This window comes from Columba livia, chromosome 3, assembly GCF_036013475.1.
Source record: "Columba livia isolate bColLiv1 breed racing homer chromosome 3, bColLiv1.pat.W.v2, whole genome shotgun sequence".
In the NCBI taxonomy this organism is placed as follows: domain Eukaryota; kingdom Metazoa; phylum Chordata; class Aves; order Columbiformes; family Columbidae; genus Columba; species Columba livia.
The window spans coordinates 38,321,568-38,348,638 of record NC_088604.1 but is presented as its reverse complement, the minus strand read 5'-3'; the positions used below and the strand labels follow the sequence as shown (position 1 = coordinate 38,348,638).

The window sequence follows — 27,071 nt, the reverse complement described above, 5'->3', positions numbered from 1 at the left end:
TTTTTCTTGTGTGCCCAGAAAAAAAAAAATGAAACACTCGACTGCACTTTCTGCACACCCAGAAAGATAAATAGTAGCCTGAGGATCACATATTCAGCATGGAAAATTTCTGCCTAAAGACTAAAATTTGGTAGTTATAAGCAGCAGAAAATTGGATCATTGTAAATCTCAGGGAATCTTAATTAACAATTTGCCATTATTCTAGGCATAATGCAACATAATATTATCCCTAAATAGTAACTACTTCATCTGCACGAGAACTTCATACTATTATTTAATTCTTATGTTGTCATAACGTGTGATACTCTCAATAAGGATCAGAACATCATGTTATAAGACTTCGTTGGCACATGTACTACAAAACCATCTCTTCGGGAAAGGGCTTACAGTCCAAAATGAAGATTTAATCAGCTCATGTCTTTTCATTTTGCCCAGTAACTTTTTGATTATAAGAACATGAGGATAGAGTGCAAAACATTTGTAGGTTAAGTAATTTTAAATAATCAATTATCCATATCCAGCCATGCTAGATGTGTGGTTTAATTGATTCAGACACGCAAGCTTTTTCTCCAGTTATCTTTTCACAGCCCACAAACACAATTTCCTGTTAAAGTAGCATTGTCCTGAAAATTCGCCATAATGGATTTTCCAGTCTGAGCATTCTGACCCAGTTCTAAGTCAAAAGTTTTCCTCTACAGCAAAGTAAAAAACTTAGCAAATTGTAACTAAAGATTACAAGATTCTCATAATGAAGTAGAAGTTGAGTGCTCAGGTCCTGAAAAATGCATCTCTATACTTTATAAATAAACAACTGGAAACTGCAAGAGCTGTATTTCTGAAATCCATATGAAATGCTGTACATTTGACTTAACATTTCGTTGTAGCTTTCTGATTAATCAAATCATAAATCAAATTATTTGCTTACTTTCTTCCTATAATAGTTGCACAATGCTCAAATTTTGTCACCGGTCATGGAGCACTGAATCTGTATTCAACTAGTATTTCTTTTTTTTTTTACAGCATCAGGTTAAAAAATGGCCCATATTTCTGTGGCAATTTCTCTCCTGTACACACAGCAGCAAAGAAAGAAAAAAACATGAGTACTTATTATTTTGTTAAGTGTGTTTGACTAAATGAAGTTATAAAAAAATAATGAAAATCTCTGCAATTCACCATAAAAATTTCATTTCCAAAAAGAGCTAGTAAAGCTGTCAAAGAAAAAAAAAAATCATTTTTATGGTATGTACTATTAGACCATACATAATTGAAACTGCACATACATCAAGACCTAAATAACTATATAAATGCATCCTAAATTTCCTGAGACAGATGGTGGATCATACACAGACAAGATATGCATTTCAAAAAGATTTTTCTTTAAGAAGAATAAGAAAGGGAAGATGAAAGAATAGTGGAGAAATGTTTAAAATACTATTAAATTAAAACAAAACCCACAAGATTATGCTGCAATATTAGACAATGCAAAGCAAGTGAAAGCAAGGGATGACACACTCATTTTGTCCCTGATTCACGAAACCACTTAAACATATATGTGAGGACATCTTCATTCAGGAAAGAAAGCATAAACTTAAAATTAAGCATTATGAGATTTTCACCTTCACTCTGTCCCCTGCCTCCTGGATCCAGCAGCTGGAGTAGTGGGAGGAGACACCAGAAGTCCTCTGTGCAGCATAGACAGGTGAAAAGGCGATGAACTGAGCTTGATGGCCCTCCAAGGTGTGGGGTCTGAAGCCACAAGCTCCCAGAGCACTGGGATTTCTGTACAGATCACACCTTTGCAGAGTGGACGAGGGAGGCTGCCTAATCTCTTTTTAAAACCAGCATTCCAGACCTAATCCCAGAGTCACCGCAATATGCTGCCTAATCTGCCTAATCTGACCAAAAGTTCTTGTCAGCAGGACAAACTCCTGAGACCATGAAGATGTAACTTTCGCCCCTTCTGCTTCCAGTTCTTCTGTGGTTCTCCCCTTGGAAATGCAGCAGATTCTCACCTCAAGAGCTTAAATACCACTGGCTTAAACAGGAGTTGGGCACACGTCTAAGGTCTGAGAGTAAGAATAATTTCATACCTTGGGGTGATCAGTAAAGATAAAGTTTCCACTGCAGTCAGAAAGCAGGAGACAGAAATACTTTACTTAAGTCTGTGGAAAAGCAGAAACTCTTGTTGGTTGTCTTAATTAACCCACTACCAGAAAGTAACAACAAAACCAATCTTTATGTTTGACAGGCACTACAGATAAAAGGAGTTACATCAAATACAATTATATATCCTAGACAGTGAACATTTCTTACCAGAAGTATTCAAGCAGATTGTAACATGTTCTTTATCTCTTTTAAAATACTTCAGTTGAAATACTTATTTCTGAATGTCCTTTATCTGTTATGGCTGTCCACCTTGTTACCAAACTAATAAGTACATTATTGAGACTATGGAATCAAAAGCCTGGGAAGGCTGCTGTGGGTTGTGCTAAGATAATAATTTTGCACTTCTTATGTGTTTTATGCTGCATCTAGTACAAAGAGCAATTAACTCAAGTTTATATTTAGGGTAAGAGAACAATAATACAGTGGTTGTGTGATGGCTGCTTGGACAGAGTAATCTTAACCACGGGAATTTCCTCACTTCTTCGAGTTTCTGATTTCGGCTTCAACAACAGAACAGCCTTTTTACTCTATCCGCTGAGAAGCAAGGCACTCTTCTGTATTTTATGCAACCATTTTTGCATCAAATTTTCTAGTGACTTTTTTCCTAGGTAACTTCAAGTAGTTATAGGAGAACAACAACAACAACAACATCAACAAAAGGGCGGAAGAATTTAATAATATTTTACAAAATGTAAGTCCATAAAGACCCAAACCTCCGTCATGTCCCCTAAGGACCCCCACACTTACCAGTACGAATTAGTTCAGCTGTTTCTGAATTTCATTTTCTGAACTACTCTGCTTATGTATCTATTACTTTTTCCTGGATTTGGCAGCAGACCATGGAAATTTAACACCTTCAAAATATCAACACAAATGAGACTAGAGGTTCTTTGCAAATGTTATTAAAATACAAAATGGTTGTTTAATAGTACACCTTTGCATCATTATGGAAAAGTAGAATCTAGTTCCCTTTCTTTCAGATATGTCACACCTAAATTAGAACATGAAATCGAGAGTTCAAAAGTCAGTCGCAGGGCTTCATATTTACCATACTCTCCGTGGAAGCATTTTCCTCAGTAATAACAACTGGGTTTAGTCTCTTTTTAAGACCAGCATTCCAGGCCTAATCCCAGACTCACTGCAATACGCTGTCTTTGATTGCAGGGGATCAAAATCTCACATCGAATGCATAAGCTAGTTTTGCAAACTGCAAAATTGTTTTTGTCTGTTTTTTCCTTCTCTATGCATTTTCTCCCGAATGTTGCAAGACTTTTAGGTTTGTCCACCAAATGATATAAAAGGACATAGCTAATGATAGTGTTACCAAAAATATCATCTCTTTTTTTTAAAAAAAAGATATTTTTATAGAATTAACTGCACGTCATTTTTGAATATGATATTTTATTTTCAAAAACGTAAATGATCTTTTCACTAAAGAGCAAACAAAATTATGTATCTCTGAAAAATATGATAATGCTTTTTTAAGGATGTGCAGATGGTGCAGTTAGAACATCTGCAGCAATACAGGATCTGAAGAGAACAGGAATTCTTTGAGAGGATGAGTTACTACCTCCAATCTATTTTTTTGCAATTTTTTCGCAATGTTCTGTACTGAGAAGCATTCTCTACCCTGGAGTGCTCAATATTTGGCCTCTTTTCAGAGCTTCTACTATACTCAAGAGAAAAATCTTAATCATAAAATCTATTGAACATTTTAATAAGTCCACTGTCCATTTTTCAACATGCCATCAGCTCAGGTTTTTTATTTGCATCAAACAAGGTTTATTCACACAAACAGAAAGCACCTTCATAAACAAGACAGTCATGTAATGAAGGAGGGTTAGAGAAGGTCAGCAAGGATGGTCAGAGGTATGGTACAGTTTCAGGATGAAGAATCACTGCGTAATCTTGCGCTTTTCACTCCAGATAGAAAACAACCAGGGAATATGCTAGAGGTCTGAAAGACAGTCCCTTTTAGGGAGAGGATAGTGTGGAATGACAGCTCAGTGCCTTTTCAAGAATAAGATGTGACACATGAAGCTAGAAGGAATTGGATTCAAGCTGGACAAAAGATGTGATTGCGCTGTGGATCTCCTTGCCATAGGGTGTTTTATGTGACAGAAGCTCACACAGGTACACAGGGACACTGAACAAAGCCATGGAAAAGAAATCCATTCAAGATTGCTAACCGCTTAGAAATAGCATCTGGTTTAGAAAACCTCCAAATGCCTGGAAGCTGGAGGAATACGCGTGGGAAACATCACACATCCTTGTCTTGTTTTTGTACTCTTCCCTAGACATCCCCTTTTTGTCCATTGATTTGATACAGAGGTAGATAAATCCTTGGTCTGACCCCATGAAGCTACTGTTCTGTTCACATCTTTTGGTCCCCTTGATGGCAGAAATAGTTGTGTGCACAAATGTTCAGGTAAAAATGTAATGAAATTTATGAAGCAACTTCTAATGATCTTCCCTACCATTACACATCCTTCCATGTGTCAAGAAGAAACTAGATTATAGTGATTACATAGTAGGTGCTGTGCTTGAGGATCATCAAGAAGATTAGGAGCCCTTTACAAAAAATGGTCTCTGCCTAGACTGTATGTTTAGTTTCACCTAGTCCAGATTAATATCTTTGCAAAAATAAAACATGTTAAATATATCATTTTCAACATTCTCATGAAAAGCTGGCTTTGGTTGTCCAGTTCAGAGGTTCTCACACTATTGAACTACCTGGGGAGTTATGTCGACCTTAAGATAGAAGTATTTTTACCCATTTCACATAAAGTTCAGTGATCCAAGACAGTAAATGAACTGTAAAAAGTACTTCTTAAAACCAGCATTTCAAACGTATTTTAATATTCTTCATATCTTATTTCTATGTAATCTATTTTTTTTTTCTAATTTTGTTTGTAATGCCAGTCCTGGAAGGATTTCTGTACTTCATCCTCTCTGAGTGAGGGCTCTCTAACTTCTTGTATTATAACCAATGCAGATGGTGAGAACACTGTAGCTGTGGATGGAGACTCCAGTTCCTTGAAAGGCCAATGTGGACCCTGAGTGGTGGAGCTACTTTTTGTTGGCCAGCTTCTTGTCTTGCTCAGATTTTAATTGCCAAACAGATTTTAGAACACCCCTGAAATGGAAAAAAATGATTAAACAAAACCATACCTTTAAGTAGGTTTATGTGAATTGCTCTGAATCATTCCCTTCCCATCCACAATCACTGTAACTGTTTTGTAAAGTACTTCTCTCTGGTCTTCAGAAGCTCATTCCTGTTTTCTCTACTGGCAACACAAATACTGAACTACAGAGAAACTTAAATAGTTCACTACAGGTCATATTTGTCACCACTAATAACGTATTTTGATTAAATAAAACATAAATGATATTATATGCTGACTACCTACCAGAAAACAACAATAAAGATCATGGCAAAGATCTCAAGAGCAATCACAATGAATCCAGTTATCACGCAAAAGACCAGGATGGCATCTAGCATTGTTTTGCTTGATGGGTTCATTTCTATTGTCTTTGGCTTTATTGTTTGCATTCCTGGAGAAAAGAAATCCATGGTCATTATTATGTTCAAATTTTCAAATGCATCAGGCATTTAATATGATGAATAGGACTAAAAAGGAGCACAGCTTGATTATTGGCTGTCTGACATCTTCCACAACCTTCAAGCTTTTATTGTATCAGCAAAAGTCAGAATAGTAACATTTTATACATTCTTTGCAAAGGCCTATCTAACGAAGGAAGATGCAAAAAAACAGAGATCAAGGCATGTGAGTGGGATACATGTCACTTAGCAGCCACGAAACACAAAGAACTGCAATTCCTAAAGACAAGGAAAAAATTAAAGTGGGAAAAGTATTTATTTGGTACATGTTAAGAATGACTAATATAACAATATTTTTGCTCTAAGAAATGCTTTAATGTTCGATTTCAAGACATGTCCACCTAAGATATGTGAAGGATAACAACAGGAGAATTACCACAGGCTGTCTGTCACCTGAGGCAGGCTGACTTCTTTGTCCTGTGCTGGGTACCAGGTGCTCCACCACCCAGTGCTAAGGCACCAAGGTATCACTGTGCTACAAAATAATTCTAACAATGGTAATTGCTGCAATAATAATGATAATAATGAAGCCAAAAGAGCATATGCTAACAAAAGACTGAACTCAAGGACTTAAGTGCTTTTTTTCAATTTTCTGTCTCTATCTAGCTCTGCAAAGCCTTTATTTAAAGCAAATAACCACTGAGCATGGAAAGGAGTTCTGCATGGCCCAGAAATATGTAGTGAGGAGCAGCTGCAAGAAGCTGAGACATGAAAAATGTAGCAAGGCTATAGAGTAAAAATGCATTTTGTAATGTTGCAGCCTGTTCAACCTAAGGAAACTGAGAGCCCTGCCACTATCTCTAAGACCAGATGTACCAGTTAGGAGATGAGTCTAACACACAAACCAGGAGGACTGGAAAATGCTGAAGGTGGTCAACCAACTTCCTCATCTGTTTTTTGACAGTGGATAAAGAAATGCCTGGAAAGCAAACTCAGTCACCTTGTGCTGAAATTTAATTGACCTTATTTGTTCAGCCACAATCAACCAAATCAAGGAACCATCAGGCATGTTCCCAGATCCCTCCAGATTTGGCAAATTTACAAAAGTCAACCCTAATTTCTCTTTCATTTTCCCCCATAGTTTCTAAAACTATAAGGTGCTATCTTATTGCTGACTGGTATGCAGAATTCATGTTCACACTTCTAGGAATTCTGTGTAGCAGAATGACTGCAGGAAACACTTTTCTATTTCTATTTCATTTCTACTTTTATATAAGGTCGGGTGCTACTGTCATCACTGAGTATCTAAGCAACTCTTCCATTGCATCATTTGAGTTTCATTCTTCTGCATCACAGAATTTTCTTTTTTATATTCTTAAGCCATATCTCGTCTGTAGGACTCCCCATTTTTTTTCTGCAAGAGACAGTACAGGTAAGAATGGTGAACTGGCTGAGAATATCATACATACAAGTCTGAATACTGGGGTTTCCATACAGAGTAGATCTAACTGCTTTTAGACTAATTCACTTCACTGACTAGACTGTCTCTTTTAGAATTACATGCAGTTGTGGGGCATGAAGGTTAATGAAAATTATCTTTGATTTTGCAGTTTCATTAATGTGATATATTTCCCCTTGGCAAGATGTGAATTTAGAGCTCTAAGAATACCTCTGTTTACAGGCTGTAAGAGGAGCCTGCTGAAGAGAAAAGCAAGTATTATGTTATCCATGGCTAATCCACCCAACTTTTCTTCCTTGGCAAGAAATTCTTCCAATAGTCAAGAACCAGAACTGCCCAAGAGACAACCTGATAGTACAGAGGGGTTGTCTTCCAAGTAAATACACGTTTAAAATGCAGGCAGGAAGCAGGCAGAAAAGCAGTTTCCTGATAAGCTGGTTTATAACGAGCAAACACTGATTCACGTCAGGTGCAATTTTAAGCCTGACTGCACTCTTAAAGTCCAGGCAACAGTGAAGATTTTGCCACAGCCAGAATACGCCATAAAAAAGTATTCAGATTACAGTTAAAGTTACAAAGATGTATTTGCACTAACTGTTTTAAAAAGTCCACTTATCTCCGTAAAAGTAGGAAAAACAATTCATTTCTGAAACATTCAAAGTGTGGTTCAATCACTTTCAACTTGAAGTCTACAGCCCACACTGTGTCTGCGGACTACTTCACTATCAAGAATGATGCAGAAAATCACTACTGCATATATGCCACAATTACATTGTAAAAAATTTCCTAAGATTGTGTGCATCTCCACTGGGAATTTTCTAGGGATCTACAAACAAAAAAGAGATTGGTAACATGCCTGATAGTTTTAAGCACATTGTATCCAACCCTACCAAAAGCTTGGCATTCTCAGTTAACCTATTGATTATTTATATTCATCTTGACTAAAAAAAGAATGCACTTAAATTAAATGCAAGGGGGGGATACTGCAGTTAGATTGGAGGCACTGTTGGATCTAAACTATGAAGATCCATTTATTTGTGCAGGTCTGAACAAAACAGAAAAGAAGGATGAGAAGTAACGCTTAGATTTAGTACTTAGCTTCCACCAGGGCTCGGTGAGCTGAGGCCAGCCATGTGGCAGAAACCCCAGATGTGCTGGTCATGGCTCATAGAAGCCTTTCCAACAGCTCAAATGGTCCAAGCACCTCACACTCCCTCCACCCCAGGCCTTATCTGCTATGCCAATGAGGGACTAACAGGTTGGATTAAAGGAAACAAAAGTTTCATCTGTATGGCCACAAGCAGCTGCTAAGAAGCTTGACAGCTTTTTAACCTTCTTTGTGTCATCAGAACAATAGGACCTTAGCAAGTTACTGCTTTCTTATTTGGGTCATAAGAGACATATCACATATGCCCCTCACACCAAGCACCAGAGCAGGATAGCAACACTGCTGTGGTGTGGCCCAGCAACTATATTTGCATTGTATACCAGAGTTTAACAAAGCTTCTTTGATTTCTATGCAGTGCAGTGCATCTCTGGACTGTCCTCTGCCTTCATTGAACCCTTTTCGTCTTTAATTTGCTTAAATCGAAATACATTCAGAAGCACCTGTTGCCATTACTAGCATTTCCCTCCATAAAATATCAGCAATATAAATTCTGTCTCTGCATTCTATTCAGTCATTTCTTCAGTAAGAAAAATTCATAATAATGTAAATCATACACATCAAGAAAGTGAAACACTTGCTTTTTCAGCATCACTTGTGTCCAAAGGAAACCCACTACTTCTAGCAGCAGCACTGTTCCTCTTCATCCTCCTCTTCCTCTGGGTTTTTCATTGAGCTGGAGTTCCTTCTAGACCATGATGTTGACTGTACAGCAGTGCTCCATCTATAAGCAGACTCTCAAACAACTGTTTATATGGTCCAGCAGCCAACAGGAGTTTCCGCCAGTTTTCAGATCCAGAAAGTTTGTATCAGTTTGGCAGAGTGGAAAGAGATTTTGCCTTTGCAGACTGTTGGGTTTCTTTCCCCTTGACAGAATGGTGATGTGTAGCTTTTTTGTTTCCCTTCTAGATTATCTGTAAGCCTTTTTCTATGTATTAAAAATGAATGGCTATACGCTAATGTGAGAGCAGGATTACATGCACACGGAGGAGATCCAGGCTGTTGGGTGCTGGGATTTTCCACTTCATTTCTGTCCAAGTGCAAGGCCAACATGGCCATGCTGATTACATATTTGTACAGCAGGCAGTTAGAGAGATGTGATTTTTCTCTCTCAAGGAAGCTCTGGCACTGAAGTCATCAGTAGGAAACTAACTGAAGAGAGATGGGGGCTGGAATAGATTGGCCTCTGAGACACAGAAATGCTATTGCCTCCATCTTCTCCACAGAAGTGCCACCAGACACACACCCCAGCTCACTCTTTCGTTCATGAGAAGCTTGGAGCACAGCTGGGATCTCAGCAGGCTGACACCCTTCACATAGCATCCTAATGAAAATTCTTCTCTGCTCTCGAATTCCGCCCTTGCAGGGTCCTCCCTCCTCGCAGGACTATTATTAGTAAGTACCAATAAACCAAATAAACTGCCTTCCAGCTCCAAAGTCTTCACAAAACACCAAAAGACATGATGGGCGGGAGTGTGAAACAACACCCTTCAGTGTTGCAGGGCAGTGATTTTGTAAGAAGGACATGTAGAAATGTCAGCTATTAAAAGATGGGATTTTCCTCTCAGTGATCCCAATAATTTTTGATGAAGATAAAATACTTTTTCCCCCCTTGTTATGTTTCTTGCTATAAAAAACAAAGAGAACTCATAGGTCTGAACAGCTCTGAAAACAAAAGAAAAAGCCAAATCACTAAGGACCACTCACCTATGCAAAAAGATCAAAACGTCTATTTATCAAGAAGCCCACTGACCACTGGTAGAAAACACATAGAAGTTCTCCGTGCACAGATTTAAAATTAACTCATACAAAGTTTTGCCTCACCTCCTGTGAGGTTTTACCTACCCTTTTGCAACATTTCTTTCCTTCCTCCCACCTCACATGCCTCAAAATCTGAGGCAGAAAATGTGCACTATGTATTTTCAAGTGGTTTTGGGGTCAGGCTTGCAGATGGTGTTGCTGAATCTTGCCACCACTGTTCTTGTGGGTAAAACATCAGAATGCTGGGAAGACGAGGAAGGATGAGACAAAAGCAAACACATTCATCCCTTAACAGCTGCATTGGTAATTTCCAGCTCTGCTGATGAATTCAAGGCTTCCTCTCTAGGAAAATGCCAAGAAGAAAGGCCAGCCACAGTGCAAACACATTTCCACTCCTCTGCCCCATCCTGGAGCTCTGACATGAAGAAATTTATCTCTGCAGAATAGTGAAAGGCATGATTTAGGTGATGAGAAAGACAAAATATGCAAACTTAAGCTTATTGACTTGAGTGAGGCATAGAAACAGTCAGAATCGCCTCAGCTGGATTTTTTTTTTTTTTTTTAAAGAGGAGGTAATAGAGAAGACCTGCTCTTTTCCTGATTAAAACTGATTTGCCCTTTCAGCTGATTCAAATACACTTTCCAAAATCTATACAGGACCCTCTCCCCACAGACAGTTTGGCCTGTTGTCCCAGGGGCCAGTGCCCAGGCTGTGGGGGCTGCAGGGCAGCCACTATGAGGAAAGGCCAAGGCTGCCTGGTGGTGGATATGGCCAGTTCCAGCCAGGTACAACCAACCGACATGGGTGGGGCGGTCATCAGCCATGGCTGACCCATCTGGATGGGGACGGCCACCAGCCGTGGTCAGCCCACCACACCCGCCCAGCTCATGCTGACTAGAAATGTTTGTGACCAGTTTTGGATGCTGGAATAAAAGCCAGTGTGGTCCCGCAGGTTACCTGAAAAAGGAGAGATTTTTGTCCTATTTTTGATACTGATTTTGTGATTCTACCCTGCTTCACATTTCAGCTTGGAGGCCAGATACATAAATGGCACAGAAAATGATGTTCACTCAACAGACTTAGATTTTCTGGATTAGATAGAGAAACCTGCTTGACAGGGATGACAAACGTAAGTCTGAAATTCCCCAGCCCTCATGTCAAAGTGTCTTTTAAAGGGGACTGGGAAAGGCAGCATTGTGCCATGTGCAGAAGCGTTAGCTGTTCCCAGAGTCTGAACAACACAGCGAGCCACGCTCCTTGAGAACAGCACAGGTCCATAAAACAAGGCAGCAGCTAAGAAAATCCACATCCAAACACAAGCAGTCTTAATGTGTCCATTGAAACTGTCAGAAGGATCTTTCTCATTTCCTCCTGATGCTGTTGGAAAAACAAATGCCATCTTCTAATATGGCCAGACTTCTGACCATTCACAGGCAGCAAAACTAGATCTGTATGATGAAAGTCCTGGTACATTCTCATCCAAAACTTCAGTTGTTAGCTTCTTCCATGTACCTAATTAACAGTTAATAATTTCTAAAGTCCAAACAATGTCACTCTTAAGGAACCAAAGCACAGAAACTCCTTTGGCCGTATGCACACCTCTGTACCAAGCCAAAGGATGCTGATCTGGCAATAAGCAGAACAACACATTCCTTTTAAGCTACTTAATAAACCTTAGAGCTTGTCTTCCTCAGATATCTGAGTAGTCGTAAATATATTCTGAACCAATAAATCTCAGTCCTTGTAAGAAGTTCTCAGTGGGTACGTCTGCTGGGAAGGTTTCATCTAACCACTTTTCAGGACTACTCAGTCGCAGCTTAAACACAAGTGTATGAGTCCTATTGATGACTCACCAGCTCAAGTCAATGAGACATTTGCATCCTTAAGCCTAAAACAGATTATGTGCTCTGCTAATTCAGGTCTCAAAAAGGAAGCTTCCTCTGTACAAAAAAGAATGGAATCACTGAATAGTGGGAGAAGGAAAGCTCTGGGTGTTTCGTGATTGCCAGATGAATTTAGAAAATGAATAAACAAATTCCATGTTTCTGTACAAAGGCAGAAGGGACCACAATAGAGATAGAGGAAATAGCTTGAATTACTAAAGAGAGAGCAAAATATAGCAGGATTCCCAGGCAGTTTTACCTAGGTAAAAAACATGGAGGGGAGAAATATGGGGAGGTATTTCTTTCCCTAGTTTGCCATAATTTTGCATAAGACCCGAATCTACATTATTTCAGGAAAACCTTTAAATTTTGATGAGCAAGGCACTTTCACCCTTTCTCTGATCAGGAAAGGCAGAGTTTCTGCATGGCTGTTCTCACGGTTTGAGAAAATTGACACACTGCTACTTTTCCTGATGAAGTCAGCAAAAATCCCGTTAGCAAAAGCGGTGAGAAAGATAGTACTGGGAAACCTGTTTATGATGCATTCTTTTTAATGTTAAACTTTTCTAAATTCATTACATATAAGCAAATTCCAGATGGCTGCTAAAAGAAAAACCCCAAAAGGTTGTTCTCCTGCTTCAGTATTGAAGTGGGAAGGAGATTTAACTGCAGAACTCATGCTGATGGTGCTATGTGGCTTAGTGAGGCAAAAAGAAGTCTATGTTAACCAACCTGGGTGCAGTAAAAAAAATAAGCAGGTAGTACAAAAACCTCCTTATTTTAGCTTGAATTTTTACAAAAGATAAAGAAAATACTCATTCCTACCACAAGGAACCACTTAATTCCCATTCTGTCATTTCCTTTTATATGTCTCTTTTATTGGACTGTATTTCATGACAGTCATTACCACAGTGCACAAGCTCCTGCCTATATACTACCAGTGACATGCAATCTTACAAAGATTGAGTACTACATAAAAAAACCCACAAGGCCATATCACTAGGAGACTGTAAGCGCCTCTATGAGCTCACCAGTTGCTGCGTAGACTCTGTATTTTACAGAGGCAATTGTATTTCCATTTTTTTGAGTTTCACACTGGAAAATAAGCGAATGGGTATCTCTGCAAACTTTCAGAACAGCTGAATCATTCAGAAGCAGGTGTGATGTCTGGTCATATACAAAAGAAAAGAAAAATAAAAAGAAAATATCAACGAGATCTGCAAAGATAAATTGCAATATGTCAGACACCCAGAAAAGTAGTTATTCTATTCCATCTTCTTTCAATGGTCAGGACCTCTTGGCCCCTGGAAAAATTCCTCCCATCTCTTCAGCAGCTCCTACTGGGACAACAGGGAAGTACAACATGGTGAGATGAATGCACTCACCAGCCACTATGCCTCATTTTTCTGAAATAACAGTAAACATTACTCTCTAAAATTATTGTTTCCCTCACATGAAGAGGACGTTGAAGCTTCATAAAGGAAAAAAGTCATGCGAGTCCTTGTATTACCAACTCGCCAGTGAGAAAACAGGGCTTATTTGCATTATGACAGCAAAGGAAATAACCTACTCAGAAGTCTGTACAATTTAGATGGAGTGTGTAGTAAACACATGCAGCATTTTTCTGCACAAAGTGGGGTTCGATTACTCACCTTGTTTGCAATTAACATTTTCCAAGTATATGTAAATTGATTTTCAGGAGGTATAGAAATACAAGGCATCTTCACACAGGTAGGGTCTTCTGGAATTGGTATTCCCCCTATAAGAGGAATTTTTCATAGGTACATCATCAACTATATGAAACATCTCTGTATAAATCATAAAGTTCATAATTCTTCAAACCACAGCATGTTACTTGGAAATTATCCTTTCCCTTAAGATTACTTCAAATACATTTTGCTTCATCTAACGTCTGGAACCAAGCGCATAGCAGAAAAATGGCATTTTACAGGGACTTGAAATCAAGCACATACTACTACAGAAACAAGATCTGAAACATTACTGGATTTCTTAACAGGGTAATTGAAGGATAGAATGCAATCACTTCATTCCACTTCCACCACACTAATAGAGAATAAGGATGTTTCATTTGCTCTAGATTACTGTATCACAGTGTTCCACTTACATCCACAGTCTACTGGCCCCTGGCATTCCTCCACACGGACAATACATTTTTCTTCAGTCCCAGGGCATCCACTAGTTAGTAGAACTTCTCGAATGCCAATCCCTTTGGAGGAAAAAAAAAAAAATCTTTCACTTTGTATTTCTTCATTTCCTTCAAACTCTGTTTTTGCTTCCTCTGTATCCTGGATGTTAATATGACATATCTACCAAACACTAGGCAAAACAGATCTTCTCAGAGTGCCTGCTAAAGCTGTCCTGTGTTGGTATCTAAGATTTCAAGACATCTACTTTTGTCAGACTCTGCAATGTAGGAAGCCAGATTCTTAGAATCATCATGTGTCAGAAAAAGAACTGAAAATGAATTAAAAACTTTTCTAACAGAAAAATAATTTGAAATTAAGCTAGTATATGTTCTGCAAAACAGTCAATTCACTTTAAATATAAAAGTATTTAGGCTCCTGGCCTTTAAATGCTCAAACTGGATGGCACAGAAAACCCTCTACACACTGCCAACTCAGTCTTGTGACTGTCTGAGTGTCTTCAATTTCCACCAAAGTCAACAAAAACTGAAAGCACAAAACCCTCCTGACACTGGGACTGAGGGGTCTTAAGTTACCTAATGGTGACCTGCAATGAGTGACACAAGAATACCACTAACAGCCCCCAACATGAAACCTCTCAAGCACAGAGGCCAATGGTCAAGTAACATAGGGCTTCTCATGACAAACAGGTGAAATCAAGTGTCGATCACCAGGACTCTACCTGCAAAGTGGAGGATCCTACCAAAGACATAGAACAACAGATAACTTATCACAAATGCCTAAAGTTAATGAAAATTCCTACACAATGTTCAAGGAAGCAAAAACAAATATTCATTTTCACTATCAGGATTTCAATGGTATCATACTCATTTTAACAATTACAAATAAATTCAAAACAAGTGCTATTAATTGTTTTTGCCAAACAGTGTGTACACACTTCATTGGAATGACATAGCTTGTGGGGGAGGCAAGAATAATATGTTTAGGCCCAGTAAACACTGAAGGTTTTGCCATTTTTTCCAGAAGAATTTTGTTTACTAATAGGCATGGAAAGAGGAGAATTAACTCCCCCCTTGCAGGATTAATAATAAATAGGAAATTGGTTTAAATATTACATTTATGATGTATCTCCCTTCCTTAAATATGTATTATATAAACCAGTGGATTTCAGAGTGTTTCAGAGATGCCTTGTAACTCGTGAAACAGTCCTTCAAGTGACAGAGGGAGACAACACTGCTTACTGAAAATGACACAAAACAAGGATCATTCTCCACTCCAGAGAATGTCTCATCTCATGGATGCAGAGACAGAGGTGTAAATGGCAGTGAACTGACACTTTTATTAAAGACATTCCTCTTTCTGCAGTGCCATGTAGTTTGGCTTTTTTTTTTTTAGCTAACAGAAAAGACAAGGAGCCTATGAAAAGCCAAAATGCTGGCTTGATACAATCTGGGCATTGAACTAACTGTACTCATGTCCACCAGGAAAAATCTCACCATCTTATCTATGCAAATATTAAAATTTGGAAAGTGTATCATACTCAAAGGGTTGATGAAAACAAAGCTCTTTTAATTAGATCTGCAAGTTCTTTTGGTACTCCTCTGCCTCTTTCTTTTGGACAGCTTTTTCTTTCACCCCCATGTTTCTTTTCCCTGTCTTCTTAAGTTGCTGCCAATGCTGATGAAATTAATGTACTGAGATGCTCTAACAAATGAAGTCTTAACTTCAACAAGTTGTACAAGTTAACCTAACAGAAAACTGGCCACAATGCAGTAAAATAAGTTACCTAAATTAAATTCACCCTAGAGAAATGTAAATTAATAGACTCGAGGAGGGGTGCTGAAGAGGGATGACCCACAAATAACTGAATACTTAGCAATACAAAAACCACAGTTATGAGAGAAATCTCGAGGTAAGAGTGGCCAAAGCAATTAGACCATAAAGAGACTAAGGCAAAATTGAGACAGCTATGACAAACTATCATTAACATATGCTTTAATTATGCTTTCATGCCTCTGTAAACCTGGACTATGACTAGAGGAACAATGGATCTGAGCCACAGCATTACTGGGAAAAAACGAAGAAAGCTGAGTCAGTTCAGAAAGAAAGAAATTTAAAGGGCCAGACAGATGACTATAGGGAATAAGATGGACCATAAGGAGACACAGAGCTTACAGCTTTACTGGAAGCACCAAGAAGCCACCTTTCAGCCCTTCAACACAAAACCACACCACGCATTGAACAGCCCAGAGTAGAAAAAAGGCTAAAAAAATGATCTGAACTCCAAATATGATATGACGCCTTTTTCTTCCTTGTTAGACCTTCCCTTTCCTCATTCTTCAGTAAGGTTATATAATTTTCCAAATTAAAGAGGTCAAACATTTTATATTGGGTCTGGCTGGGATGGAACTAACTTTCTCCACAGCAGCCCTCACAGTGCAGTGCGTGGTGTTCGCAGCTGGAGTGGCGTTGATAACACGCTCATGTTTTAGCTCCTGCTGAGCATCCACATCATCAAGGCTGCCTCATCACACACCCCCTGCCACCCCAAAGAGCAGTGGGCTGGGGTGGGCAAGCAGCTGGGAGGGGACACAGCTGGGACAGCTGACCCCAGCTGAACAAAGGGATATTCCACACCATATGACACCTTGGGCAGCAATAAAAGCTAAGAGAAAGTAGAGAGAAAGGAGGCGTTTTTATAAATGTGGTTTAGTTTTGAAGAAACTGCTCTGTATACTGAAGTCCTACTTCCCAGAAAGTGGCTGGACATCACCTGCTCGTGGGAAGTAGAGAAGAATTTTGTTCATTTGTTCCCTTTGCTTCTGCACAGAGCCTTTCCTTTTCTTTATTAAACTGCCTTTATCTCGACCCATGACTTTTTCATCTGATTTTCTCCCCCTGTCCTCCTGAGGGCGAGAGTGACAGAGCAGCTTTGGTGGGCACCTGGCATCCAGCTGAGGTTAACCCACCACAACATTAACTATGAGGGACCAAAGATAAAACGGAGACAAAATTAGGGAAATTCCCTGGACATACGGAACATTTGAGACATCTGCTAGAGGGATGAGACATAAGGAATGGTTTCTTAGTATCAAAAAGATGTGTGCATCAGGGCAAGTGAGGTTATTAAGAGTATGCAGATACATAAAAGGCATTGGTATATGGAACATATAAGCAGATTTGAAAGTATGAAGAAAGAGAAATATTAAAGTATGTAGATAAAAAAAAAAAAAAAAAAAAAAAAACAAACCAAAAAAAAAAACAACTCCTAAACCCATAATGTCTTAAGATGTGAAATAGGAAGGAATCAAGGAAGCTCTGTCATTGGAAATGAGAAAGAGTGGCTGGAAAAAATAAAAAGGCATGCTCTAGAAAACATCAGATTGATGGGGACAAGAACTCTCTTTCTTTTTTTCTGTGGTCTTATGGGAAGCTGAATTTGCTCTGAAAAAAAAAAATAATAGCATTTCTGATTCAAGACTGCTTCCTAAGCAATTTAATTACAGCAGTTTCTATCATCACCCCAAATGCAGAGATGTCTTCTTAAGGTTTATCTCGTTATTCCTCTCTCCCTTCCTACTCCAGACTGATACCTCTCCTCTCCATTGCACAATTTATAAATGGTATAAATGTGGAATACAGAACAGGCTACTGCAGGCAAGCAATTTTTTGGCAATATTGTATGTGGGAAGACATCTGTGAGAAGCATCAGAAGATCTTTCATCTTCTGAACATCTCACAGATGTTCACAAATAGCGAAAATTGTTACTTTGAGGAAGGCAGCTCATGTGCCAATAAACGTAGGGAACTGGTTTAAAATAGGAGCTTGCAGGCTGTGAAATTAATAAAACAACAGATCTGACCTAAACTCCTAATGACAATCAGCCTGATTGTTTTTGTTAATTATAGTTATTGGCAATTGAAATCAATGAGAGGTGAATGAGGGCAAGCAAATTACAACTGCTAAATTGCTACAGTTAGCACTTTTTTCTTCTTCCAAAAACAAATGACAATATGTTTTATTCATCTGCTTTGCTACTTACCACATGTAACTGAGCATACTCCAAATTCTACTTCCGTGGCATTCAGACCTGAAGACAAAGTCTAAAGTTACATCTCTAATACAATGATGGCAGAGGAAATGCCCGATTAACAGGAAACCCACCCCTTGAAGACTTTACTACTTTCTAGTTGAAATGTGAAATTCGCCAACACTTTTGCTTTCACTAACTAGACCAGAAAAACAAGACAGTTATGAAGAATTTATCATAAAATCCAGTGTGAGCAGCATTCATGTTTAAACCTTAACATGATTCTTTAAAAGGAAAAAATGTATTTTTCATATAAACCAGCCTAAGATGTTAAATTATCCTACTGAATGCTCTGGGTAGTGTCTAGGTTCTATGCAAATTGCAGGTCTTCCATGAAAAGAGTTAAGAAAAATTTTCATTAAATAATATTCAGTTAACTCATTTCCTTATTCTTTCTGGCTAACGTATGCCTTCCCACATGATTTTTTTCCCATCACATTTCAAGGTCAGGTTTAGACAGCCAGCTCAAAGATGAGTCAACCAGGTACAGTATTTTAATTAGGTTCTAGGGTTTTAATCACCGTGATTGGGCTCCTTCCATTTTTTAATGGTACTTTGAGGTTACAGAATGGGTTTCACAGAATGTACAAAACCAAAAGGTTCCCATCTCCATCTGGGATTCAAATCTGGATTATATATTTTATTCCTAATAGCATGCAATTTGAACGTTTATTTATAAGGATACTGAGATACAGTAACCATTCCATAGAGAAACTAACTTAGTGAAGATCCTTTGGAAATTATTCATTAAATAAGCAATAGGTCTTTTCAATTCTTCCAAATGCAAAGGGAAAATCACTATGACTGTTTTTACAAGTCTGCACTGCCAGTCCCGCCTACTCAGATTATTTTTTTCTGATAACAAATACTTACCAATGTAAAGTTTGCTTTCACTGTCTCTCAGTTTTTTACATTCAAGATTTATGTTTACAAAATGTTATTTCTGTGCAGCAATGCAAGTTTATATATCACTTCTTGCTACTAAATCTCTGAGTAACATTTACATTTTTCACACACTATCCAAAACTTTAAATTTCTTAGGTTGAAAGAAACTGATCCATTTCTCTTGCAGTTGGCAATATACAAACATAAAACCTTTATTCCTCCATTGTAACGGATTTAGACTACAGCAGCACAGTGCATTCTCCACAACAATACACTGATACTGAACTCTTTTTCCCAACAATACAAATGAGCCATCAAAATTTTATTCTTCTGTTATCTCTAACTGTCTCTATGGTTTTGACATTTAGTTCAGCATATAAGCTGTGCTCGTCAGAACAGTCTTCTAGCGTATGCACAGCAAGCCTTAAACAATAACTATCCAGTTGAATGATAAAAAAATCCAGCCTTAGCCAAAACATAAGGAAAAAATGATAAGATTAAAATCCAACGAAAACAGACACAACCTTTAAAACAGCTAGTGTATCCTCAGACTCTATCTCTAATGAGCCTTGAAAAATAACTTCTTTAGAATATGGTCCTCACCATGGATATCCTGTCATGTTTCCCTTAGCTTCTTTAAATTAATGGGCCAATCATTCAGCAGTCTTGTCTAATGACAACCACCACAGCACAGCAGAGAGAAGGAGAACTTAAGGATCCCATCTACTGTCTAAATACAGTCCTGCTTAAAAATACCTGTTTTCAACTCAGTACAACATGAGTTGCACTTGTTCGCTTGCGCAGAATAAACATAATCATGCAAAAATGAATGCGAGGGCTAGGAAAGCTTCAGATCATGTCGTTTCTCAACTCAATAGATTTCTGACAATTCATATCAGCTTATGGTAAACCCCGAACCTCTACCCTGAAAGTAGGAATTACTGTAATTCAATTTTGAGGTGACAAGCTGAGTGTAGCCACAGCAGGGTGTCATTAGACCTGAAAGAAGAAGCTGCCATTTGCCATCCAGACATGACTTTTTTAAAAAAACTATAAAAAGCTTTAGAAAAAATAAGAGACACAAAACTCCAGATAATACTAATAAAGGGCTGAGGGACTTTGCTAACCAGTGAAAGAAAACGCCTCCTAATTATAGGTGAAGAAATCAATCATGATCTGCTTTTAGGGTGCTTCTGTCTTCAGGAGCACCACAACATGCACCATGGCTCTTTTGTCAGAGATGCATAATGACGAACTGACCATAGCTTTAAACAAAGAAGACACTGTATTTTCTGAGTAGCAATGCTCCAAATAAACCTTTAAACACACCTAAACATTAAAAGCCTATTGGTTCTAAATTAACAAGTTAATCAGGAACCACCAATCTTGATTTCTGATTTAATGAACCTTTTTTTTTTTTTTTTTTTAAGAAAAAAAAAATGCAACAAATTAAGAAAACAGGATCAGATTCAATTATAATCATCTGGATAACACAACATTTCTTTATGAATGTTATGAACCTTCCATGCTAATATGACAATACAAAGTTTAGTATTCCTTCCTTTACTTGCATCTTCTCCTTACATTTTAAATGAACCAAAATGTCAAGAAAGCTTCCGGTAAGAAACTACAGATCTTTCTACTTATGTAAGATGGTTGGTTCCAGTTGCATCAAGTTCAGATAAAAATATAGTGTCAACCCGATGCAAAAAGAATTATGTATACAGCTTCCATTAGCATTAATTGGAGTTATGTATGTAAATCCCACACATGCTGAGATAAGAATGTGCTAAGGAACTGCATTTACATTCCTGTCAGGGGGCTGCAATTAGCACCAGCACAGCAAAGGCAGTCTGTATTCCCCTCTACATTTGGAAGCCTTGTAAAACCTATGTAGAACAGAAATCTTTGCCATTATACACCATTTTAATTACAAGCCACATCACAGCATACATGCAGAATATTTTGATAAACCCTTCAAAAGCCCACAGAAGTCCTACTAAAAATGTCAACAGAGAACAAAGTCATGGCTGTGAACCTTAGGGGAACTTGCTCACTCCCAAGCTGGGCATCTCACTCTTGCCAAATATTGTGTCTTGAGCACATCTGAAAGTCAAGGTGCAGAGGGGAGGGGGTGCAGAACTGCTCCATCCCCAAAGTGATACCACACAGGGCAGGTAAGGGGATGCAGGTTCCCCAGGATGGAGATCTTTCCATGGGTTAGCTTTGCACTTGACAACACATCAGCTGTGAACCCGTGCGGCTCATTGCTCGACGACAGACGGAGGGGGTTTGCACATATCCGACTCTCGTAGCCCAGACTTTTGGCTACGAGAGCGACGAGCAGATCTGGAGTTCTCCCCATCTCCCCCATGATGCCGCATGGCTTAATAAAGCACTGAACACACTCCGACACCTTCCCACTGCCTGCATATGACACCCGAGAGATCATCACATCCTGGCGGTGATTAAGCCTTGCTCAGAAAGCACGACTCCGGGTGGCCCCGCAAATATCTGCCCTGCCACACGAAACCTGGGGCTCCCTGCACCCCGACCATGCAGCCCCTGCCTCCAGAAAGGGAAACCAGGTGGGGAAGGCGAATCACCCGAGCTGCAGGGGCAGACGAGGAGGCAGCCGGCGGGGCCGAGGGGAGACCAGGGCCCGCAGATCCTGGGGAAGCGACCCAGAATGTGAGGGCGCAACTGTGTCCACACTGCCCGGGGCTGCCTCACCCAGATCAGCATTCCCCTCCAGGGGCTCGGCGCTTCCCTGCAGGGCCCCGGTGCTCTCCTCCAGGGCCCCCACCGCCTGCTCGCCGCTGTCGGTCAGGTTGCACTCCGCTGCCAAGGCCGGGAGCAGAGAAAGAAGCAGGGCCAGGAGCAGGCCCAGGCACCCCGCCATGCTGTGTCCACACTCCCTCACCACCGCCCGGCAACCCCAGCACGTCACAACAGCTCTGGCGGGGCCCCCGGCCCTGGCTGCTCCAGGGACCCGGGGCAGTAGGTTGAAGAAAGTAGCAGGAGAGCAGGTGGCGGCCCTTCATGTGCTGTCACTGGTGATGGGAATACTGCATTTGTGTGCTGGAGCACAAGCCCCTCTTTCTAATAAAATGGGTGGCAGGCTCTGCTGCACCCAAACTTTGTGGCTGCCTGAATAATAATGTTTGCATTTGCAACTAAAACCTTTGCTTCCCCAAAGTCCAGAAAAGGCAGATTTAGATTCAAATCTCTCTGACTGGCTCCTGTTTCTTAAAACATTGTGCTAAGATTTCCACAGTAACTTTCACCCCCCCGTAAGCCAGAGCCCTGTGCAATGGGGGCTGTGCAAACCAAAGAAATGTACCCGCATTCAGAGCGGGAAACTGGTCATCCTGTACGGTGGGCACATTGGACACCGGTTCTGATGTGTCACTGGAACGCTGGGCCAGCAAGCAGAGAATGTACGAGCCCACTTGCAGTGAGCATCCCCACCACCCAGAAACAGTGTTTGCAAGTGGTGCTCCCACATTTTGCACTGAATCCATGTAGTCGCCACTTTGATATTCAGAAAGCCTCTGTGGATGGCCCAAGCTACCTGGACCTCAGTGAGCATGACTTCCATCAGGAGTTGCATTTACACAGAATAAAGAAATGCAGCCAAGAGGGGGCTGCTTGTGAGTGCAGGGCTGGACCTGGGCTGTGTGAAATACGCTTTTATGGGAGCTGAAAATGAACAGAGCTTTCACTGTATTTGAGACTACCTGTGTATCTTCTCTCTTTGACTTAGCCTTTCCTTAATAATTCCTTCCCAGGACACCTGCTCTCAGATGTGCAACAACAAATATGGAAGAAAATTCTTGGAACTGATTGAGCTACTTCCCTAAAGGCTAAAATATAGAGATTATTGCTTTTATGAAATACTTGGGAGGCTCTCAGATGTTGAAGGCAGAGAAAGCTGGAGAAGTGGGAAAATACTATTTGATGAGTAATGAACCATCATTTATTCAATAAAGTTCATGAAGCTGTCAAAGTTGATGTTGTCAAAATAATAATTATAGCCTTAATAGTAGCTCCTATTTTTGTATCTTCAGGACCTTAAGTCATCTAGAACGGGAAAAAAAGTCAATATTGAATAAGACCAGCTGTTTCTAGGGAAGGGAAAAAGATTGACCAACTAGGTAAAACTGAAGTGTACATTCTAGTTTTTTCTTTCATTAAGACATTTTCAGCACACTTTCCTATCTATGTGCATGCATGTGCAAAATAGACCTGTATGTGCATGCAGATGCACAAATATTCAGTGCCACTCTGGCTGCTTGTGATGGGATGCGGAAGACAGTTAACGTGAAGGAAAGATGAATGATTTCCAGGAACAGCAGGGCTACATACTTCTATAGAAGAAATAGATCTTCACCATTTTATACGGAACTCAGCTTTTTAGGCTGGGACCTAGTAAACAGATAGATAGTATTTTGTGTGTTTTTTCAACATTATTAGTTAGTAGCAATGTTTCCTCCATTCTTTCCTTGTGCTTCACATACTTGATATTAGTCTTGGTCTCTTTCTACAATCTGTCTTCTGCTCACGCTTGCTCTCATTTTTCTGACTGCTCTTATTTTTCTGTTTCTGTAAAAAAAAAGGGGGGGGGATAACAATACTAATGGCAATGGGCAATATCCACTTGGCTCACACTGTTAAGTGGCTCTGTGGAGCAGTAGTGAGCTCCCAAGTGGGCAGAGCTGTTCCACCTCCTTGTGTTGCTCTCACAGCTGGCTGTACCACAGGCTGCCCGCAGAGAAGACTGGCAAACAAACCACTTTGGAAAGAGCTTGCAGCTGCTTGTTCTTCTCCCCAGCCTCAGGACAGCCATAAAGTGTTTCTGCAGTGGGAGTGTGTATTTGGAAGCTCTCTTCCAGGCTGCTCCTTTTCTCTCCTCTCTTGGCACCATCTCCAATGCAATAGTTTTCCTCAGCCGTTTATAGGAAGAAACAGTCTGCCTGGATTTGTAGCCGGTATCACTCCTCTTCGCAGGGTTAGGAACAGTGGGCAGGGCCACGGTACTCCTTAGAGTCACCCATACGTGAAGCTGGGGGTGAGAGATGCAGCCAGGAGCAGCAGAAATGGCTTCTCCAGTGTTACAAACACCTGGAATATGATTAGTTCTCAATTCTGCCTTCAGGCTGTATGGGATATGGACTTTCAATTTAGCCATATAATGCAAAATGTTTTCTTGCTGATTTTATTAGCCTAGTTGCTAATTAATAGACCAAATAACACCATTACCACAATGCAGTACAGATTTGTACTTTAGCCTGAACTCATTCTCAGTAGGGACATGGCCAGATTAGATGCCCAGTAGTCTTCTGAGTTAATAACTGTACTTGTGAAAAGTTCGAGTGGTGTGCAGCCAAATGACAAAGGCAACATTTAGAGTGAGCCAGAGCAGCCTTGTTTCTTTTATTCACACTGATAACCCATGTTGTTAACAAGGTGAGGAAGATGTTTGATACTCTTCCGAAACAGGAGTTCCATGCAGTGCTTGTTTTCTGCAACAGGACTCTGTTGGTCAATAGAATTTCTTTATTCTCTGCGCATGGACCAATAAATAATTCTGCAAGTCATATCTCGTTGAAAGCTCTTGCAGCAGGAGCTCATGCCAGAAGGTCAGCACATCTGTAGTGGTCAAGGGGAGGTGGGCAACAGTTCTGAAAAATGCCTCCTCTTGTTTTGTTCCTATGCACAGATAATGGCATGCTTCTTCCACTGGGTAAGCATTGTTGCCATAGTAATGTTTCCAGCACTCCTTTGGATCAATAGCAGAACAGAGGGTTTTTCAGGTATTTCTGCTGTTTGCAAGCCTGCAGTCATACCCCATATAAATGTCTGTTTCCTTCTTTAAAATAAGTTTGTTCACTGATCTTTCAGCACTGTATAGTTATGCAAAGAAAGCAACATGAACATGGTGAATAAAGTTCTTGGGTCAGAATCAGACCTCCGATGGGCAAGTACAGTTTTGCCAAGAGAGTAGAGCTGCATTTGCAAATCCATGAACTTGGCCTTTCTAGCCCTCTCAACAACTCTCCAAATGCAGGAACGAACTGAAGCTGCAGAACTGGTCGCATTTTCTGGTGAGGGTCCAGATTTTGTTACATTCACAAATCAGTGGGATTTTTCAGTTGATTTAAAGTTCATTCGCTAGTTCATGGACACTGTAGGTTCCTGACATATTGCCACAGCATAGGTTCCAGATGATTAGACAGTACTGATTCTAGTATGGGAGTGAAATGGGAGCTTTCCATAAATTGTTAAGGGATGAATCTAAAAAAGAATGTATTTAGTCACTGCACTGCCACTTTCAGCAACCACCTTCAACATATAGATCATCAGAATCTGCCCATCTGCTCGACACATGTCAAAAGACTGTGTACGTGTTGAATAGAGGCCCCTACATAACCTAGCAGTTAGGGCACATCTCAGCATTTGCAATGACCTAACTTAGATGTTTGCTGGGAACAGTCCCATTCCCAGTAAAGGCTTTGCAACACATGTGCTGTGTAGGAGCTTTAAGAGTCAATATGAGTTATTCATGCTAGTTGACCTTGGTGTTGAAGAATCACTGCAAGCACGGTTAATGTACAAAGACAGTCTTTGGTTGAAGATGAAGCGTTACCATATCTAAATGTTTTTGTGAATTTAACATGAAGAGCTGAGGACAAACTTTTCTGAGGTAGAAAGTGTTCTGCTTGCCATATTGATATGCAAGTAATAAAAGACACACGATTTGCTAGCAACATATTTTGCATCATTTTAGAAAAAACATCTCAAACTCTACTTAGATTTTTCCATGGTGGTTCTTTTGCTTAAGTAGTTTACATCTAAGCTTTAACATTCAGAAGTCTATTATGCATTTTTCTGTGAGCAGATTCCTTTACAAAGAGTGATATTTACCTACAGATGCTGCACAAGGCTTCTTCAGGTATTAACAGTTATTCATTTCTAATTGGAATTGGAACACGCTATCTTCTGCAATTATGTGGTACATTTTTTAAATAGCGACTAATATTTCATTGCCTGCTGAAAGCATCTTCAAATCACAAATACAAGTGGCTTCTGCAGGAACAGCGGTAATCAGCATCATAGACACAACTCAGAAAGATTCATTAGAGTTCCCCCACAATTCCTAGGCTGGTGTCTGCGTGCACATATCACCACTGAGCAGAAAAAATTAGACACTATTTCTTCTTCTCCTCTTATGTGACATTTCTTAGGAGATCTGATATTTCATATCTACTTATTCTCCCCCTTCCTTGCTTCCACCAAAACTGGAGGAGCTTTCCTTTACCTTCTACAACTCCTTCTTCCTTGCTGGCACTGAGGCTCTCTTGCCAACATCTATACATCTGGTCTTCCAGAAAGGAAAACAACAAGAGAAAGGAGTAGAGGAGGAGGAGAAGATACATGCCTGTGTTTTGCCATGAGATGGAGTCAGGATACATCTAGGCTGCTGGACTCTGGAAAATACTCTCAAGTCCTGTGGCTTGTGTATAATTCCTTGTCTTCGTGGCTTTGTGAAGAGAAAGACAGGCAGAATTCAACTGAGATTTCTGTCCATGGACAACAGCATGCTGCCATGACATAATTTTGCCCATGTTATTAACATATAGGAGGTACACATGCCTTCCTGACACCCAGTTTTTTCAACAGCAATACTTGTTAAATATTTTATGCCAGAAATATCAGACAATTCAGATATATTCTTGGACTTTCTGAGATATCCCCTTCCATTTTCCTGTTACTTCAAACAGACTATAGTGAGAAAGGTTAGAGATACAATAACTCCATGTAAGGAGAGAGATTGAGAACTGGGGGAAATCACTGCTGAAACAGTACAAACCAGAGGTTATATTCTACTCACACTGTTACAGCCCTTTATGGTCAGAGTGGTAGCTTAGAT

The 27,071-nt window shown here is 39.8% G+C and overlaps 1 protein-coding gene across 1 annotated transcript; it reads right to left on the bottom strand.

Annotated features, from left to right (window-relative positions):
* Positions 1 to 323: 323 nt before the first annotated feature.
* Positions 324 to 22,165, bottom strand: SPACA1 (sperm acrosome associated 1). The gene is made up of 7 exons (XM_021284016.2): positions 21,872 to 22,165; positions 18,206 to 18,253; positions 14,123 to 14,224; positions 13,650 to 13,756; positions 13,029 to 13,164; positions 5,577 to 5,721; positions 324 to 5,302 (listed from the first exon to the last, which is right to left on the bottom strand). Exons 1-7 carry the CDS (start codon positions 22,038 to 22,040, stop codon positions 5,236 to 5,238), a joined length of 774 nt encoding a protein of 257 aa, XP_021139691.2. The 5' UTR covers positions 22,041 to 22,165; the 3' UTR covers positions 324 to 5,235.
* Positions 22,166 to 27,071: the final 4,906 nt, after the last annotated feature.